The following is a 20,002-nucleotide window of genomic DNA, read 5'->3' as shown; positions in this document are numbered from 1 at the left end:
ACTTAAATGTTTTTGTAAAATATTTTTTTTACAGAATACCTTTGTAAGAAAACAAAACATATATTTAAAAAATAGATGGCTACTTTCCTCTAATTATTCTTGCCAAAATTAGAATAATCTACTAGAACTCTAAAATAATATCCTTGTGCCATACAGATTTTCGGGTAGAAAAGGATACAAATAAGAGATACTAAGGCCGGGCGCGGTGGCTCAAGCCTGTAATCCTAGCACTTGGGAGGCCGAGGCGGGCGGATTGTGTGAGCTCAGGAGTTCGAGACCAGCCTGAGCAAGAACGAGACCTCGTCTCTACTAAAAAATAGAAAGAAACTATATGGACAGCTAAAAATATATATATAGAAAAAAAAATTAGCCGGGCATGGTGGCACATGCCTGTAGTCCCAGCAACTCGGGAGGCTGAGGCAGTAGGATCGCTTAAGCCCAGGAGTTTGAGGTTGCTGTGAGCTAGGCTGACGCCACGGCACTCACTCTAGCCCGGGCAACAGAGTGACACTCTGTCTCAAAAAAAAAAAAAAAAAAAAAAGAGATACTAGTCTACTTGTTCACTAACAGCTTGTCTTTTTTAAAAACTATATTGAGGATAAGAAGATATAAGATGGACATATAACCAAGACCTAGAAGAAAAATAAAAGAACTAAAGGCTTTGGATGATTTATCAGCATTGTTAAAAAATGATGATTTCACTGAATTTGGGGGAATTAAAATCTCTGAAAAACAGAATTTTCAGAAAGATTTTTGATAAAAATCTTAGGATAATATGATTTTTATAAAGGTTTCTGAAATTTCATTATAATTCCCAGTTACATATAGCACTGGGAAATATGTCTCTAATACTCATTTTACTAAGTATAGGAAGATTTTTTAGTAAAATTTCCAAATTAAAAGAAACATTGATCTAAGTTCCTTAAAAACAGTTGGAGATTAATCTGACACAGGACTAGTTAAAAAAGAAAAAAATTAAAAAACAGTTGGAGATTTGTTGAAATGAGAAACTTCTTCCTTTTATTCTAAAGAATAAAATATGATAAAAGGTATTAAGCCCATGCCATCTTAAAAAACTATACTGTAACACATTTTATTCTTTAATAGTCTTTATCTTAGCATTATGACAGAGAAAACTAATGGATTTTAAACATCAGGCATATCAAAGTTATTCTGTTAATAGTTCAATCAAACTATAACACAGTGCGATACATCCTCATAAACCATCTTCAATTTTAGCTTCAATATCTGAATTTTTTATTTTTATCAATATTGCTCCCAATAATTAGTACTAATATTTCGTAAAACATTAAAATACTAACCGCCATCACTACCCAAATTTGGTTTAATATTCCAGGCACAGGTGATGTAAGAACATCTTGATGCAAAAACAGCAATTCCCTGTGGAGATGAAATATATTACATAGTAGACCTGCCCACCGTGTTTTGACTTTACTGGAACATTTTAAAAATTTGCTTAAAATTTTAAGTTTTTATAGACAACGATTGTGTTACAGACTTCTATCTCCTCACACTTAGCATGGTACCTTGAACATCGCAGGTACTCAGCCAACACTTGAATTAAGAGGATTCTGAAGTTTTAGATACTGATACTAATATGATAATTTGTCCCTGTACCTGAGTTTCCCAAACTCTTTCTTCTGTGAGACTAAATTCATTTTCCAAAGCTCCATTTCTGTCCTAAATGTAGACTTGAAGAAGTCTAAGCACAGTGAGGAATCCATCTCTTTTAATTCCTGTTCCTTTCACTTTCCCCTTTTTAAGTGGTGGGCAAGGGGCACTGGAAGCAAGAGGCTAAGGATTCACCTATCAGTGAAGTTACCAACTCCTTGAAAATTACTACTGCCTAGATCCTTTCTCTTCAAAAGGGAATTCTTCCCAAGCCCGAAAGAATTGAGTAGTGGTTTTAGTTTGGTTTTCAACAGCCAAATGAATTTACAACAAAAATCATCACAATTCAAGTTACCACCAATAATTTTGTTTCAAAGTTCAAGGGGAAGATATGAAAAACACAAATGGGAATAGTTAGAAATATGAAATTTTTTAACATTATAATCATCAAAGAAATCAATTAAAATGACCATTAGTATGTGTATGGGGCTGCCTCAAAAAGCAAGGTAGGCCAACCTGATTCTGGTGGCTTCCTAGCTGCTGGAAGCCAGATGCAGCAGGTACTTGCTTTTGGAAGGTCTGCCTTTGTTTGACACAGGCCAGGTCTCTCTGCTTTCTCTGTTCAGGCTGTCAGTTACTGAGAGGTTGAATTAAGACAGCGCTACTCTGTGGGCACGGCTGCCTTCAATTTGAGGCTAAACAGCAGCAGAAAACCTCACTTAAGGTTTTCTACCTATTTCAGTATTTCCAAAAGGGGTCACAGGTGAAGTCCTCAATAGGCATCAAATTGCATTTTGGCAGAAAGGGCACAGGCTCCCTGCTGCCCCTGGGTGGGAAAATATGCAAATAAGGAAAAGAAACATGTTGTAAATAAGAGAAAATGGAGGACACCCGAAAAGCATTTTCCTTATTTTTTGCCCCTAACAATCTTACAGGTGTTTGTTCTTCTCCAAGAAATTCAATTAAAGATATAATCTTCTTCTGCAATTTAAGGGACTAATAGATGGTGGGTCCTCAGTAATCATGAAATTATACTTTAGGCTTCCTCTAAGCTGTTTTTCAAAGACTGCCTGGGGTCATTTTTATTGAAATAGATCCTAGAAAAATATTCCTGTTTTACACTGACTTGAAAATTAAGAAACTAAAGTGTTTACAGTGGCTCTAAGTGTCCTATAAACAGTATATACTTAGTAAATATTGATTAGGATCTCTAAGTTTTTGGGAGCCTGATTTAATTCATGAATGTATGCAGAGATTTTAAATTTTACAAAAGCACATAAGAGGTCACAAACAAAAAAACTCAACAGTGAGACATTCTATCACAAGTATTTTAAGTCTCTCCTTAAATGTAATCCAATATACCTGGTCAAAACAAAACTGACTTCCTTTATTTTGAAATTATATACACAGATTGAGTGAATAAGTATGTTTGCTTTAAAGGAAATACTTCTAAAACAGCTCTTATGGCTCTTAAAGTTTTAAAAGCCTTAGTTATAAGATGTATTTTTTTACCTGCACATCTTCATTTGCATACTCCTAATCTCAGTATCTGACAAGCCATTACTCAATATTATTCTGACTTCACAGAGTTTGTGTAAATCTGGAAGTGTGATGAAGAACAGTGACTGCTGTCTAGAATCATTCATATTTTCCTGTTGACTGAAACAATCAGGCCTTTAAAAACAAACAACAAAAGGGAAAATATCTTACCAATAGGGTTTCAATACCAACTCAGTATATTATTGACGCTGTATTAGAATAAGATCATAAAAACAAATTAGTTAGCAAACTTCAGCAGTTAAATATCACTGCCATTTTACCTTTAAGATTTTCTAGGATTTTTGGGTACAAGTTTCATTAAGATATATTTCATATAACATATAATTTACTCATTTAAAGTGTACAATTCAATGTTTTTTACTGTATTCAGAGTTGTGCAACCATCACTGCAATAAATTTTAGAACATTTTGATCATAACCTAGAGTTTTAAACCTGCAGTTTTATAACACAGGTAGAATAATTTGAGTATAAACAATATAAAACACCAGCTGTTTATTAAATTCCTACTCTGCTCTAGGAACTAAATATATTTCTACTGTTTTGTGATTATTTAATAAATATCTTCTACAGTTCCAGACATTAAGGTTCATTTTGTTTTCAGGAAAACAACATCTTTCTTGTAACAATAATAGTTTTTTAAAAATCAAAATGCATAGCAAAGTCTTCTGCTGTTCAGATTATCTCTGTAAAGCACTTCAAGGTTAAGGGATATATTACTCATTTTATATGAGTAAAAATGTCCACTGACATTTCTAAATTGTTATCTAGTTTTCATTTCCACTAAGTTATCTGGCTTTAAAATTCTATTTGGGGCACATTTTACAACTGATAATTCACAGGGTCTACCTCTGAAGTCTATATTATACATTATAGTATTACAGAAAACTGAAATATGAAAAGTAAAGCAACCTATTGAAGCTCAAGTACTCTAACATGCACAAATACATCTGGGGAAAGTAACTTGGACTCTCTCGTACTTAAAACTTTTTAACATGGACATATTTTCTCATTTTAAGAGGTAATTACATATTAGCCCAGGAATCTGGAGTGTGGCCAGTCTTAAGTCTGATCCCGGTAACAAAATGCATTTGTGGGGTCAGCTCAGGAATGCTGGCAGTGCCCTTTTCGCTCCAACACATTTCTTTCACTCAAGCACCACAGCGTGAAATTTTCTCCCCGTTAGAGAACCACTTGGTTCTTTTAAACTGGAAGTACTCTTACAATGGTTAACAAATTCACAAAGGTGTTAGTGACTTAAGATGATTTCTGGTATCATTAAAAATTAAAATAGTCCTTCTCTTTCTGCTTTTATGTTGTGGGGAGAAAAAGTACAAAGTTCCAAGAAAAACACAACCTACTTCACAATTTTAATTCACTTCATCCTAAGTGTTTTAGTAGAGGGCATCAATAATGAACAAGGTAAAATATAAAGCAAAATATTAATTATGACTCGGACCCAGGTCAATTGTGCACATTTTCAAGAGAATAGGTCAAAGACATGGGTGACATTTTGTGATTTGTTACTTTCATTTGTAAAACACATTTCCCACTAAAATTACTTTCTATCTCATTTTTCCTTTATATCTCACAGCAGAGATCTAAATTCCAGGTCACCAAGAAATTTCTATGAGCAGTCCTCCCCTTTTGTCAATCTTCAGAGACTTACTGATCAGAAAATTTTATGTAAACAAGATTGATTTGTTCAGGAATAAGCATGAATTTATTTAACAGAATTTTTTAAAAACTGCTTTTGAGTTCTTAGTTGGCAAAACTTACAGATTTAAAACTACAGTTTCTTTTTGTCCTTTTACTAGATTGTATAAGAATTATATTGTAAGGCTCAAAACCTGGGCCAAACCTTATTAACATACGTGGATGAATTATCAACATATTGTTCAGAGAATAACTCCACTACATGTCCGTCCTGGTAAACCATCTTTGCTCCCAACCACCACCACGGTTAGCAAAAAGGAACAGGTATCCGTAAAATTCTACATCTGAAGGCCACAGAGAACCCAAACAGAAGCAAAACTCCAAGAGCGCCCAGCCTGCGCAGTCAGTGAGCGGAAGGGACTTCCGGCCCATCTGCAGGACCCTTCCCAGGAAAAGCAAGCCTGGAGGTGACTCAGCGTGGGCCGCACAGGTGGCCTCCCGAGGGCCCTCGGGCAAGCGACCTTCTTCCGGGCCTCACTTTCTTACCTGTAGTAACGGATTTGGGCGGAAACGCAGCTAAGGTCTAGGCCACATACATATTAAAAAGGTAATTCTATAAGTTTCCAACAAAGTAAAATACACTAACAATGGGCCCTACGGGCCTTGAAGAACGAATACATTTTTTCCGACCCCAAAGCGAGAAGCGGCGGGATTCCAACCGCGCCTCGCGGGCTCCTCCAGGAGCGGCGTCCCCGCTTCTCTGGGCGCTGGCGCCGGGGTCCTGCCCTGCGAGCGACCCTGACCTGCTCACCCGCGTCCCTTCCCTACTCAGGCTGCCTCGCAACAGAGGGAAACAGAACTGGTAAGGAGTTTTAAAAGACTAGAAAAGCGACGCCTTCAAAGCCGCGGCCTCCTGAGGCTCAGACGCACCGGCCTTCTCCCTCGGGGTGAGTAGCAGGACTCTAGCGGCCTCCCTCGCTTCCACTCTGCTTTCTCAAGCAGATGCCCCCTCGGTGCAGTCAGGTCCATTCGGGCGGGACACTCACCTCAGCGCTCGGTTCCGCAGCGTCCTCGCCCTCAGGAGCCGCTCCCGGCATGCCCTGCGCGCCCCGCTTTCCTTGCAGCACGGCCGGATGCGCCCGGCACGCCACGCTCTCCCAGCATCCCCCGCGCATTCCCGGCATGCCCCGCCTCCTGTGCGTTCCTGGCATGCTGTGCCCGTCAGCTTTCCTCGCCAACGTGGAAGACGCCCGACTCTGGGTGCAGCGGACCCGGGGATTGCCTGAGAGGTGAGCTTCCCTGAGAGGAGAGCTGGATTGTGTGTCCTGTAGATGGTCCCTCAATTTGCTCAGGCCCCAAACCTCAGCGTTAGCATTGTCTCTTTGTCTCACACCCCACATTGATCTGCCAACAAACCCATCAGTCCTTCCTTCTGAGTATATCCAGAATTCCAGCGTGTCCTCTGCCTCTGGTACATTCTAATGTGGGCCGCAGCCCCATCTATCAGGCAGAGGTACGGATAAGGCTCAAGCTTCAGGATCCCTCACTTGCACAGACCCCTCCCAAGGTTCCACACCTAATTTTGCATTTATAATTTCGTATTCTTTTTCTTCAAGAGGGCCACCCCTCTTGAAGATTGAGGCCCGGGAAGGTTAAGGCCCCATAAAACCTGGCGCCATCCCTGTACCTGGACTATTATGGTAGTCTGTAACTGGTATCCCTGATTCCAATCTCAACTTGGCGTCTTTGCGTAAAACTGGAGTCAAAGTGATCTCGTTAAAATGTAAATCAAATTGTTCTTCTACACTCAGAACCCTCCACTGGCTACTTTCTTTGAAGTAGAGGAAGTCAGGAGTTTGTAAATATTTGTGTTTCTTTATCTGGTTTGTCTCTAAATTTGCCTACATTTACTTCACCTTGGAGTTCCTGCCAGATAGGATGCTTCTTTACACCTGTGTTTTAGAATAAGGAAAGCTTATTGAGTAATAATAATAGTAGCACTAGCTAAAATTGATTGATTGCTTTCTGTGTGCCAGGACATGTGCTAAGCGTTTTACCCTTGTTCTATTAACTTGTGTTGGAGACAAAACAGATTTTTTTCTAAGCAAGTGGCTTAGAGCAGTTAACTGCTTATAGTCATACATCAGGTAGGTCACAAAATCAGGGTTAGGATCCAGGTTACTAGCACTAACGTTTTTATTTTAACCATTTCTGGAGTTATTTGGAACTGGGACTAAAGTCTGAAGGTATCTTGACGTTGGATCATAGAGGTAGCCGTGCACTTGAGACTGGCTGCTCTACTGGAAGTCATGGGTTCAGCAATCCTGAGAATGGTTAGGGAAAGAGCATAATCTGGTTCATTAATTTTTAAAAATAATATAGGAAACTTATAACACTAAGTGCACACATTTGATAAAAGGAAAAGTCTCAAAGTAATACTCTAAACTTCCAATTCAAGAAACTAGAAAGAAAAGGAGAAAAACCCAAAACAAGCAGAAGAAAGGAAATAATAAAGAGCAGAAATCAATGAAATGGAAAAATAGAGTAAATCAGTGCAAAAAAAAGCTGGCTTTTTAAAAAAGATCAGTAAAATTGACAAACCTCTAGCAAGGTTGACAGAGAGAAGTCAAAATTATTAAAAACTATCAGGAATTAAACTGAGGATATCAATACAGACCTTACAGACATCAAAAGGATAATAAAGGACTACTACAAACAACTCCACACACAGATTTGACAACCTAGATGAAACTGATCAATTCCTTGAAAAGTATAAGCTATCACAGTTCACCCAGTATAAAACAGATAATTTGAATAGTCCTGTAACTCTTAAGGAAATTGGATAGTTTAAAACCTCAAAAAGAAATCTCTTGGCCCATTATGGTTTCACTGGAGAATTCTACCAAACTTTTAAAGAAGAATAACACCACTTCTACACAGTATCTTCCAGAAAAATGGACTCATTTTATGAAGCTAGTATTACTCTAATGTAAAAACCAGACAAATACAGTATATAAAAACTACACACTAATATCTCATTGACATAGATATAAAAATTCTTAGCAAAACCTTATATATGGTATTCAGCAATATAAGGAATTATACACCATAAGTAGAGTTTATTCCAGAGATCAAGGTAGTTCAATATTTGAAAATCAATATATTCCATTCTATGAAAAAGCTAGAAGAAAAAAACATTACATGATTATATCAATGCAGAAAAGCACTGGATAACATTCAACACCCATTTATGACAAAGAATAATTAACTGTGAAACTGTGACTGCATTAAGTGAGGAGGCCCAAAAGATAAGTTATTCTAACAAGGTCTGTATAGTATTTTTTTGGTCTCAATTCTTTGTCCTTGCCATTCCTCACAGTATAGGGAGGGTGTCTTTTACATGGGAATTGTATCTTTTGGTTTTAACAAAGAGCATGAAGGTCAAGATAATTGTCTTTTATAGGTGCTGGTTTTGAAGTGTTTTTACTTAAACAGTGTGCTAGAATAGCTGAGAAATTTTGTAAAAAGAGCTTAGCTTATACGCTTTTGCTTTATATGGAAAAAATAATTTCCCTGGCTTTCTTTCTCCCGCGAGGACGAGGCATTGCAAACCCCGGGCGAGGGTCAGTGAAGTTTGTCGGGAGCAGCACATTTGTGTCAGAGGGGTTAGGTTGTGAAACCGTTCTAGCGTGCATGTTGACGGTCTCCCCGTGCCGACCCTTGATGGACTTGGAGCATTACTACTTTTGTTACAAATTAACGTTGGTACTTAGGGGTGGTGAGGAAACACCCCGCGATTTCGTGCCGAGGTCGCTGCCCTAGCAAGGATAGACTTTGTACCGGCAGCAAACTGCCCCGTTGCGCCCTTACGTGGAATCGGCAGGGGTCACCCCAACAGCCCCAGCCCGGACCACCTCGTGCCGGCCGAGGCCCCGCCCCGCCCCGCAATCCCGCCCACTGCCTTCTGCGCAGACTCGGCGAAGCCGCGTTCGGCCCTCCGCGAGCTCCAGCCGCCGGAGATTGTGAAGGGCACCTTCTGCAGCCAATCAACACCCGCGCGCTGGGTTGGGGCGCGCCAGGCCTGGAGGAGGGGGTCGATCAAAGGCCGGGCCTCTTGAGTGACAAGGATACTGGCCTATCCTCGAAGGCCGTGCTTTGTAACGCCTCCACCCCCCCGCAGCGTCGACCGCCCAGCATAGGGCGTGGTGCCCGACGCGCGGGGAATGTCCCTGGTGGCGCTCGCGGAGACGCTAGCTCTCCTCCCCTGCTGTGGCTGTGTGTGCCGGGCTTGGCTCGCCGCGTGCCGACATGGCCGAGCAGTCTGCCAAGGAGGTGAAGTACTACACCCTGGAAGAGATTCAGAAGCATAACCACAGCAAAAGCACCTGGCTGATCCTGCACCACAAGGTGTACGATTTGACCAAGTTTTTGGAAGAGGTGAGTTGGTGAGGCGCGACGTCGGTCGGGGGCGCGGGGAGCGTGGCTCAGTTTTGGGGGTTCGCTGGTGTGACCTGTCGTTCGCGGCGCCTCTCTTTGTGCTCCCGGAGCCCCCATACCCGAGCCTGCACGCCTGAGTTTGCACACCTGGGAGCTCTCCTGAATCAGCACCCTGAGTCTGCACACCTGGGAGCGCTCCCGAGTCAGTGAGCCTGAGTCTGTACACCTGGGAGCGCTCCCGAGTCAGCGCCTTGAGTCTGCACACCTGGGAGCGCTCTCGAGTCAGCGCACCTGAGTCTGCACAGTGCATGTGCACATCTGCGGGCGCTCGGGGGCATGGGCCGGCATCCTTGCCCCTTGAGCCATTTTGGCAGCCCACACGGTGGGTGTGCCCCTGTAGGCAGGGGCTGGCTCCCGACACCCTGCGCAGAAGTGTATAGAACACTCCCTTCCTGATCAGTGGGAAGCAGAATCGTGGCTAGAGCAGCTACGTAAGGACTTTAAATGATCCCTTTTATCCTTGAGTTTGAATAGAAGGGGTCTCCGCTTAGGACAAGGGTCGGTCCCACCAGTGTTATTTCTGAGTGACCGGTTGGAGACCACCCACCCTGAGAGCCGTGGGATCCCGCCAGAGGGGACCCGGTGTGGTACCGGACCCGCTCTCTCTGTGGCACTCGCAGGCCGCCCCGGCCACTCGTGTGTACCTAGTGGGCCTCAGTGATGATTAGCCGCATCCAGCACTGACTTGGCGGGGAGGAGACTGAGGAGTCAAGCTTTATGGTGTGGTTTGATGAGATATGAAGGAAGCGGGGTGGCCAGAACAGTGCAAAGTCTACCAGTGGGACTTGATCCTTAAGCAGCTTTGGCAGTTATAAAATAACTTCGCTTAACTTAAAACTTTTTTTTTTTAATAAGATTCTTTGCTTTGGATTATAATTGTTGCTGTACACCCTAAAGGGGCATTCTTAAGTTATTGCCTTTGCTATCTCTGGATGTATTGTATCACTTTGGGAGAGTTTGAATCATAAATCTTTACACACACTTTCCTCCATTCCCCTGACACCGCTCTACAATAAATGAGACTGTTTAGTGACGGGAATTATTTACGTGGTGAGGACGGGGGGGGGGGGGGGGGGGGGGGGGGGGGGGGGGGGGTGTGGACAAAAATAGAGAACTGGTCTTAGCTGGATCACAATTTATATCAAAGGACTTTTGCAGAAACTTTAAATCAAAAGGTCTGTCCAAAAAAAAAAAAAAAAGTTGGAGTTGATGCATATGGGTAAGAGATTTCACTCTTGTCTTTTGGTGGAGTGCCAGAAGATAAAAGTGTCCCCATTTAGTTAGGTAGGCGTGAATTGTGCAGAGAGTCTATCCCCTCCCTCCTGCTGAACTACACAGCTTACTTGCCATTATAGTTTCTTGAACTAAAAATCTTGTGTGATAACATCAAGTCTAATTGACTCTAAATAGTTACTTGCAACTGTTCCTTACCCCTCTCCCATGGTATATGTAATTCTGGAATTTTAAGATACAGTATGTTTTGTCTATTTGTATCTATAAAAAAAGTAGCATTTATAAAATACTAGGGTATATTATAAAGCATTTGCTTTTCTTCCTTCTTTCTTTACCATTCTAATGTATACATTCTCCTAAAACAGGGTTTTTTTTTGACCTTGGTATTGTTGACATTTTGAGCTAGGTAATTCTTCGTTATGGGGTCTGTCCTGGTCGTTGTAAGATGCTGAACAGCCTCCCTGGCCTCTACTCACTAGGTATTGGTAGCACCCCTTCCCCCAGTTGCAACAACCAAGAATGTCTCCAAATATTGCCACATGTCCACTAGGGTACAAAGTTGCTTCTAGCAGTTATCATGCATAACTTTTAAGGATTTTCAGAAGGAGATAATAAGGAAGTGAAGATAATTATTAAAATTTACTTGAAACTATTTACTGCTACATTTCATTCTTATGAGGCAAGGAAGGAGGATTATGCAAAAATTTTCCAAGCAAAACTGGAAGGGATAAGAACAAGCTGTTTGGTATGTAAATTAGCTGAAAACAAATTCCTTTATTCTTTCTCAAAGATTTTGATACCCTCTCTTTGAAAGTAGCTTGGGAGTACAGTCTCAGGAGAGGAGGCTGGAGTTTGGGAGAAACACAAGAAGTTTGGTTTGGATCCTGTTGACTTTAAGGGGTTGGAGAGATCTTCAGGGGTCAGAACTGCCTTCTCCACTGTCTGCCAACATGTTGTTCTAGCAGATTAGAATAACAAGGCTACCTAGCCTTTCCTGTACTGCACCAACTTTCTCAGCATCTCCTGTTTCTACCTTTTGTTGACATGTTTTTCCACTTGCCATTTTTACATTTGCTTTTACTTTATGTGACCATTTCCTGCTTTATGCAGCGTCCTAGTTGTTGGCTTCCCACCCCGCAGCAAGGCCTTTGGGGTCTCTCTCTGGTTATACCCGTGGTTCTAGGATTCCCTGCAGGGGGCTTCCTGGGCCCATGAGGTTACGTCTGAAACATATCTTTTCGCTCAGAGCTCTCCACCATGCTGTCAGCTCTAGATTCCTCCTACTCCGTTATTTTATGATGTCAGTGTTGTTTGTCTCATACCGGCTTTGAAAACAGAACTGAGCAAGAATGTCTCTCTTCCTGCCTTGCCCTGCCCTTTTTCCTTTCTTCCATCATTTAAAGGCTCCAGAACTTCACGAAGCTGGTGCATGTTAACTAAAGAATATTCTGTCTTCCCTAATTTACCTAAATGTGAAAGTTTTTTTTTCCTTTTTCCTACCTCTAAAATGAACTTTCAGGCATTATAGGCTGGATCTCCATCTGCTCTGAGTTTACCTATCCATATGGACAAGATTTCTCATGGCTGAGCATTTCCTTTTTTTTCCAGAATTTGCTAGATTTACATGAGTTTCCACATTCATGTTGAGAAGACATATGGTGTGATGCAAGGATCCTGCTCTGTTACCCTTAAGGGTACAAGTCAGAAACACAGGTTGAAATTTAGTTGTGTATTGTGAGCTCCATTGTCCTGAAATAATGACTGACAAAGCCATTGTTCAGGAGGAGGGGTAGAAACCTAAGAGGGAAGACTTGCTTATTATTAATGGCAGTCTAAGTAGCAGCAGGGCTTTAGTTACCGTCTGTTACCTACCTACGAGATTTTGAGCTTTATTGCCTACATATTTTGAAATCAATTTTTCTTCAATCCTGAATTCTAGTTTTTGAATTAACCTTAGTGAAATTGAATCTTGTCATATATAATTATATTATTAGCAGAGTTTATGATTATAGAGCTTTGAGAGACACTTATTTGAAATGAAAACTTAGACCTTTAGGGCCAGAAGGAAAAAAATGATTTGCATTTCCCTGTCTGTGATTTGGGCAGCATGTATTCAGTTTTTAAAAGAGCTGTGGAAGGGAGAGAAGGTGATATAACAACAGTTATATAAGTTATAACTTTCGATTCAAGTCAGTGGGTGTATGATTTGTGAATAGATATTGTCCTGAACTTTTTGTAAAGCAAAATGTCTTTGCGTCGAGTTGACCCCCTCCCTTTACATTATAAAAATGGAAACTTGTTTCTGTGGAACATTTTCCAGTGTTCCTGGGATTCTGATAGTCTTGTATCTGAGCCTTGGATGTTCTTTAACAGCAGTCTGCCTCACAAGAGCTGTTGGCTCCTGACTTCCCTGGACTTTGGAGTCTTCAGAGTGTTCTTTATGGCAGGTTGTGTTGTAGGGACTTGGTTTTTATAATGGTCCTTGGAATGTGGCTGCCCGTATCGCAGAGACCAGTGAGTCCAAGCCTGGGGACTGCAGTCTTCCAGGGACCTGGGAAGAAAGTGTGAGTGTTCAAGACTCATTGTTAATTCTGGAAAACCTAGAACAACACTTATCTTTACCCTTGTTAGGGCCACCATATTTAGGGCTAAAATACTAACTGCCTTTGCCTTTTGCAAGGAAGTTTGATAGTATTCTGAAGCTCTTACTACTGAAAGGTTGCAGTTGCCAAATGTAAAATGGGATTACTATTATTAATAGGTAAATAAGATTCAGAAAATATGAAGTCCACAGGAAGAAAATATAAAGGTATCGGGGGTGGTAACGGTGGCTTATCTTGGGTAAACAGGTGGCAAAACCACATCTTTCAAAGCCACCTGGAGAGTGTGAACCTGTGGATCTTTGATATATTTCTACTTATGTACATAATTTTTTGGTAACCTGTTGTTACTTATGAAAAGAGGTTCCAAGAGGCTACTTTGCTTTGAAACTGTAAAGAAAACACTCTAGATTAACTTTTGCGTTTTATTTATCTTTAAGGTGGATGAAAATTGTAAATAAGGACCAATATAGGCTAGTTTAGGTAAATCAAGGAATAAATAATGTGCTAAATTCTACTTACTGTGAATGTCTGTAATTCTAAAAGTCCCCCTAGACTGTGGGAGACAACTCATTAGTGCCTTTTTAGTATAGTGGAGTCTGAACAGCCCTGGCCCCGCTGGATGTTCGTGGTGAAGTACTGGATTATGATTAGGAAAACCAGATTTGGTCTTAGACCTGTTAGGGAGGTGACCTCAGGCAAATCAGGTAATTCTCTAAATCTTCTCCCCTGGCCACACAGCAGGAGGTGAATGGTGGGTGGAGAATGAAGCTTCATCTGTATTTATAGCTGCTCCCCATCTGAGCTCTGCCTCCTGTCAGATCAGTCACTGTCTCCCATCACCCCCAGGTGGGACCATCAGGTTGCAGGAAAACAAGTTCAGACCTCCCACTGATTCTGCATCATGGTGAGTCGTATGATTATTTCATTATGTATTACAATGTAATAATAATAGAAATAAAGTGCACAATAAATGTAATGCCCTCAGGAGACCATCCCCTCCCCCATCCGTGGAAAAGTTGTCTTCTAAGAACCAGTCCCTGGTGCCAAAAAGATTGGGGACCACTGCTCTGAATCACTTCCTTATTCTGAAATGGGGACTCTTCTGTCACCTGCATCCACCTCAGCGCTGTGAACATGGGGAGAAATAATATGTGTGAAAACACTTGGAAAAGTATGTACGAGAAGGCATTCAAATGACTATATTTTGCTTAAATTAAAGTTTTCTTATAAATTGTTGTTTTTTGTTATGTGGTAGGTCCATTTATTAGGTGGGAACACATCTCAGAAATTGTAATGGTAACCAGTAAACAAAATGACTCAGAATACAAATATTCACTTGAAATACTATTTTTCAGGAATATGTGCTTTGCGTAATTGGAAATCATCCCTTTTCTGGAGCTTTTAAACATACTTTATTGTTTAGGGGAAAGACTGCATGATCATTTTAAGGAATTGGATTGTGGAAAAGTGCAATGAAGAAAATCAAAGCTGCTTAGAATTCCACTACCCAGAGGTGACCACCATGAGCAGTTTGGTGAACAGACAGCTCTATAAACACACACCCTTGATCATGGATATATTTTACCAAAATGGGAGAACACTCGACATGCTGTTCTGTAATCTGCTCTTTCCCCTGTGGAACTAGCTGTTGAGTGTAGCAGTCCATTTCACTAAATAATAGTTTTCCAAGCTGCCTCCCTACCATATAGATGATACTAACATGTAACTATGCCTCTCTTGCACAGTTTGTTTAGTTTGCTGCCTGTGATTACCTCCTCCTGGTAGACCTTTGTGAGTGGGATTCTTGAGTGAAAGGACATACATTTTCTACAAAGTGCACTGGGGTTTGTCCCAATGACCACTGGTGGCAAACACACCAGTGTATTTGCTTCCCAGGTCTTAGTTCTTAGTAACCGAGAAACTTGGCTGTGTTTTGCCTGCATGATCTCCTGAATTTTTTAGATGTGTATTTTTGTCGGAAGAGGAAGTGTATGAAAAATTTTTTTAGTATCTTTAGCTTATAAATTCTCTTAAAAGTGCTTCTGTGGTGAGTAATACCTTGTCTATTCTATGAAAAAATGAGCGGTAGTTACTAGCACTAGGCCTTTGTCTGAGGGCTCAAAGCCATCAGAAAAGTGGCCTGTGGCAATAGCTGACTAACTGGCACTCTCCCTGTATCTTAATAAAATATGCTTTTTTCCCCCCTATTACCTTTGAACTTAGTTTTCTTGGGAATATACACGTAAGTGTATTTATCAATTGGCTACTTGTGTCTTTTACTAACACAGGAACCAGGAGAACGAGTTGAAGATTGGGTGGGGGAACCTCAACTCTTGCTGGTTGAATAGACTCCACACGTGCTGCCTGTTGGCTAATGACCCCTCATTAGGGACAGAGGATGTCTCTATGGTCCATGGCAAGAAGAGACTTTCTTACATCTGTAGAATTCAGTCCCTAGTCATGCCCATGCCCAAACGCTGGCATTGGGACCAGTGCCCATGGCTGGGGAGGCTCTGGCAGGGGAGTGCACTTGGAGGGTGACATGGATAGCCTCAGTCAAGGGCCCACTTTGCCTGGTTTGCTGGGATGGCAAAACCTTTTTGAAGTGGAATAGCTTGAGCTCTTCTGTAGTTGAAGGCCTTGCAGGTATCAGTTTTCCAGGTTGTTTCTTTCAGGGCCTGGTTTTGTTTGTTGCTGTCAGAGCTATTCATCAGGTTTTTTCAGCTGTGCACAAAATTGGCCAGGACACAAAATATATCCAGCCTGCTTTTTCCTCTCTCCATCTTCCTCAGGAAGTGTTAAGTAAATGTCCTTCATTAATCCCCTTTCCCCTGATAAAAATCCTCTGTGAGCTAGTAATAAGAGTGATTGCAGTGGATGGTTACTGAATGTTTATTAACATTCATTATGTACTGGATATCATGCAAAGTGCTTTTCACACATGAAACCTTCTTCGAGTTTGTACTTTTAATCTTCACAACAACCCTCTGAGGTCCGTGGTGGTGGAATCCTCCTTTTTAAAGGTAAGACAAGGGGGCTTAGGGAGATTCAGCAACTTGCTCAACAAGCCACACAGCCAGTAGCCAGTAAGGTGCAAAGCGTGGATTTCAGTCCAAGCTGAGGGGCTCCGCAGCCCAGTCACTGCTGGCTCTGTCACTGAGGCATGACACCCAAGGAGTTTTGAAGGTAACTAGGATAGCTTTAAAAGAAAAAAGTCATCCATTGGTACAGAGCTGCTACTATTTGCTGGAGGCTTTTTGCCCCCATTGGGAGTTCTCTGTAGGATATGGGGAGAAGGCAAAGGGAATTTGTGATGCAAAGATCTGAACAAAAACGAAACCCTTGTCGGGCAAATGGGCAAAAATGTGCCTTTTTTTCCATCTGTTGTTTTACTATGCTGCCTTCTAGAAGTTGAAGGGAACTGATAGCCATTCCAGTTTCTCAAAGAGGAGTTTTTAAATAAAGAGTCGGAGGGAATCTTCAAGGAGTCAGTTCGTTCCTTACCCAGACAATGCTCTCCATCTGGCATGGTTTTAAGAATCCATGTGATTTGGGTTAGGGAAGAAGTTTACATGTACGTTAGGCATGTGTGAGGAGGTGAAATGTTTTGGAAAATGCCTTTTAAATAGCTGCCCTGGGAGGGGTTGTTCTAAAGGGAGATCTGAGGAGGTCCCTGCTCTGATAAATCCCTCAGTGGGTCCTGCCAGACTCCTGCCTGCTCCTTCCCTCCCCCTTCAGGCTGCCCCTTTTCCATATCCTGCTCCTGGTGGCCTGTCCCACCAGTGCAGGAGTCCTTAGAACCTCTCTCCCCTCCGTGCTTAGAGCAGATGCCCCTGAGGGGGAAGCTGGTGGTATTTCATGGGTAGTTTTATCAGTTTTCAGCTTGAGTAATATGTGCTATTATGGTAAAGAATGTCATTTCTAGAAGAAAAAACTTTGTGGAAACAGATTGTCATTTCTCTGCTTAATTCTTTTCAGTGGGTTCCCGTTGCATTTAAAATAAAATCCTATCTCTTTGCCTTGGTTTAGAAACTCTGTGTGATCCGCCCATGTCTAGCTCTCCCACCTCGCCTGGTAACGCTATCCCCCCAACGCCCACGCCTATGCCTGGGCACCCTGGACCTTCTTTTTGTTCAAACCAGCCAAGCTTGTTTCTGCCTTAAAACTTTTGTTTTGGTTTCCCCTCTGCCTGCCTCTGCTTGGTCAGGTGTAGCTCAGCCTCTCTTCTCCAGAGAGGAGAGTTTTCTGTCATACCATCCTGTGTGGCATCTCTGCTGTCAGTTGGAGCAATCCAGATCTGATGTTCCTCTTGCATGTGTGCCGCTGTGTGTCTCCAGCTGCCCGCCTCCCTGCTGTGCGCCCTGTGCACAGTGGGTGTGGTTGATAGTCCTCCCCTGGGTGGAAGAGGAGAGTGCTGTGGAGGGACACAGACACAACCCCGTGCTTTGTCACTGTCTTATTTCTTATTTTTTTTCCTTCTTTTCCCCACACAAATGGCACATACTAGTGTGATCTCTTCTTACTCTACAGATATTTGCCTGGAGAAAATCTAGGTTGTAACATAGTCTTAGCGCACGGAACACAAAATGGCACCGAGGGAGGTGCCTATGAAGTCAGGAGAAAGAAAGAGGAGAATTAAAGGTGAGGGTGGCACTTGAGATGAATTTCCCTGTCCCATCCAGTACCTCCCTGTTCTGTTCCCTCCTCCTCACCCAAAGATATTTCTCTAGCCGATCACCATTCTCTCAGCCCTGCCCCTGGGATTGTTCTCACCAGTATTCAAGTGTGCTGCTTTCCCCTCTCCTGTAACACACACACTTGCGACCTCCCTTGGCTCGCCTTGCTGCTCCAGAGAACCCTCTGAATGGCGGTTAACCTGCCGTCTTCAGTCTGTCTCCTCCGTTCTCTTTTAAATGACACCAGTTTACCAAAGCTGCACTTGCCAAGGTCCCCGTGATGTCACTTGTCTGTTCTCCTTTTGCTCAGTGGACCAGCAGAACGTGACAGCGACAGTCACCTCTCTTGGAAATGCCCTTTTTACTTGGTGTCCAGGATGCCGCTGTCTCCTGGTTTCCTCTGACCTCAGAGTTAGAAGGCCCCAGGGCCCAGGGTTTCCACTCTCCTTTGGACGTCTCACCCAGTGGCTTGGCTTCAAATCTGCTGTGAATCCTGGATTGTCATATCCGGGCCAAAAAACTCTCTCCTGAACCTTGGGTTCTCGGATCCCACAGGCTACTGCATGTCTCCACTTAGGTGTCTGATGGGCTTCTGAAACCTAATGTGAAAAGCTGAACTGGCTTTTCATCCAGAACTGCTCCATCCTCATCACTCCCCTTGACTGATGGCAGTTCCATCCATCTAGTTGCTCAGGCCAAAAACCTGGGGGTCCTCCAAGACACCAGGTGGTCACACCTGCATTCAGTCCACCAGAACACCCTGTTGGCGCAACTTGCATGATGTCAGAATCTGACCAATTTCTGCCATCTCTACTGCTCCCCCTGGTCTGAGCCACCGTCATCTCTCGCCTGGTCCTCCAGCCCCTGACAGTGTATTCTCACCACAGTAGAGTGACATTTTAAAATGTGAATCAGATCTGGTCACTATATTCTCTTTAAACCCTTCAGTGGCTAATTTTATGGCCCAATTTTAAGACTTAGGGTAGAGCTGCAGTAGTCAGGAGAGTGTGGTTCGAACAGAGAGGCACACATAGGTCAGTGCAGTGGAGTAGAGAACCCAGACATAGAGACACACAAATATTTCCAACTGACTTTGACAAAGGTGGAAAAGCCATTTGATGGAGGAAGCAATCTGCCTTTTCAGCAGTGGCTGTGGAACAATTGAACACCAGTAGCCAAAAAATATAAACCTTGACTTAAACTTCACACCTTATATAAAAATTAACTCAGAATGGATCATAGATCTAAATATAACATGTAAAACTTTTTGAAGAGACTTAGGACTAGGCAAAGAATTTTTAGATCTGATAGTGAAAGTATGATTCATTTTAAGTTCTTGGCACTGGAAGGTTTTTGCCCCCAGATACCTGCACGGCTCACTCCTTCACCTTCTTCGAGTATTTACTAAATATCACCTCAGTGAGGCATATCCTGACTACTGTATGTAAACCTAGAAGTCTCCCTAGGCCCCTGCATTCCTGAGCCCAGTCACCGGCTCAATTTTTTTTTCCTATAGCACATATCACCTTATACCGTATAGTTATTCATTATGTTTATGTTGGTCTCCTTCCACTCCATGCATGCTCCACAAATGCAGGGGTTTTTCTGTTTTATTCACTGATCTATCCCAGTTCCTAGAACAATGTTGGTGCCAAGAAAGGACTCAATAGGTCTTGATTGATTGAATGAATGAAAGATTAAGTTTATAATTAAAAAATATTTAAAAATGGATGCAGAATGGCTATTGGGCTAGATTGAGTAATTTCCTATTTGTTTTATTTTTGCCTTGTCCCACTTGCATGTTTCAACTCTATTATTCTGAACACTAGACATAAAAGGAAAAAGAGGCCCAGTTATTTGGTATTGAGGGGGAAAGAAAAGGTAGGGAATGGTGTCACTGTCAGTCTTCCTTTCCTTTGGTCTCAAGGTTGGCTGTTCTGTCATCTCATCACTTGGCCATTCCAACTCCAGACAGATCGTCCATAGATGCACCTCTCAGGTCCTAACTCATCTGCCACTGGGCCCCTGGGTTTGGTGGCTTTGCTTATTCCTATGAGGCCTTTGGATTGGCTGGGCCGCAGAGCGGGAGGTGCACTGTGGCAGCTCCGGTAAGTGCTGGGGGTTGGGGGGCCAGAGTGTTCCTGCTC

The 20,002-nt window shown here is 42.3% G+C and overlaps 2 protein-coding genes and 1 long non-coding RNA gene across 3 annotated transcripts in view; 2 read left to right on the top strand and 1 right to left on the bottom strand.

The window, feature by feature from the left end:
* The window catches only part of C16H18orf63 (chromosome 16 C18orf63 homolog), a 55,979-nt gene extending 52,701 nt beyond the window's left edge, over nucleotides 1–3,278 (bottom strand). Inside the window, exons 1-2 of the mRNA XM_045527634.1 lie at nucleotides 3,145–3,278; nucleotides 1,323–1,401 (exon numbers count right to left, since the gene is read on the bottom strand). Coding sequence (XP_045383590.1) covers nucleotides 1,323–1,401; nucleotides 3,145–3,278 — 213 coding nt within the window. The remainder of the gene's footprint in view (nucleotides 1–1,322; nucleotides 1,402–3,144) is intronic.
* Nucleotides 3,279–9,015: 5,737 nt separating this feature from the next.
* The window catches only part of LOC123621668 (cytochrome b5), a 30,146-nt gene continuing 19,159 nt past the window's right edge, over nucleotides 9,016–20,002 (top strand). The window contains exon 1 of the mRNA XM_045527572.1: nucleotides 9,016–9,283. Within this exon, the coding sequence (XP_045383528.1) occupies nucleotides 9,155–9,283 (129 nt within the window). The 5' untranslated portion in view covers nucleotides 9,016–9,154. The remainder of the gene's footprint in view (nucleotides 9,284–20,002) is intronic.
* LOC123621669 lies at nucleotides 11,200–19,915 on the top strand. Its single transcript, XR_006729214.1, has 3 exons — nucleotides 11,200–11,321; nucleotides 14,026–14,083; nucleotides 19,783–19,915. It is a non-coding gene; the product is annotated as an uncharacterized LOC123621669 (long non-coding RNA).

This window comes from Lemur catta, chromosome 16 (assembly GCF_020740605.2).
Source record: "Lemur catta isolate mLemCat1 chromosome 16, mLemCat1.pri, whole genome shotgun sequence".
Taxonomy (NCBI): Eukaryota; Metazoa; Chordata; class Mammalia; order Primates; family Lemuridae; genus Lemur; species Lemur catta.
This window is presented reverse-complemented; position numbering and strand designations above follow the sequence as displayed.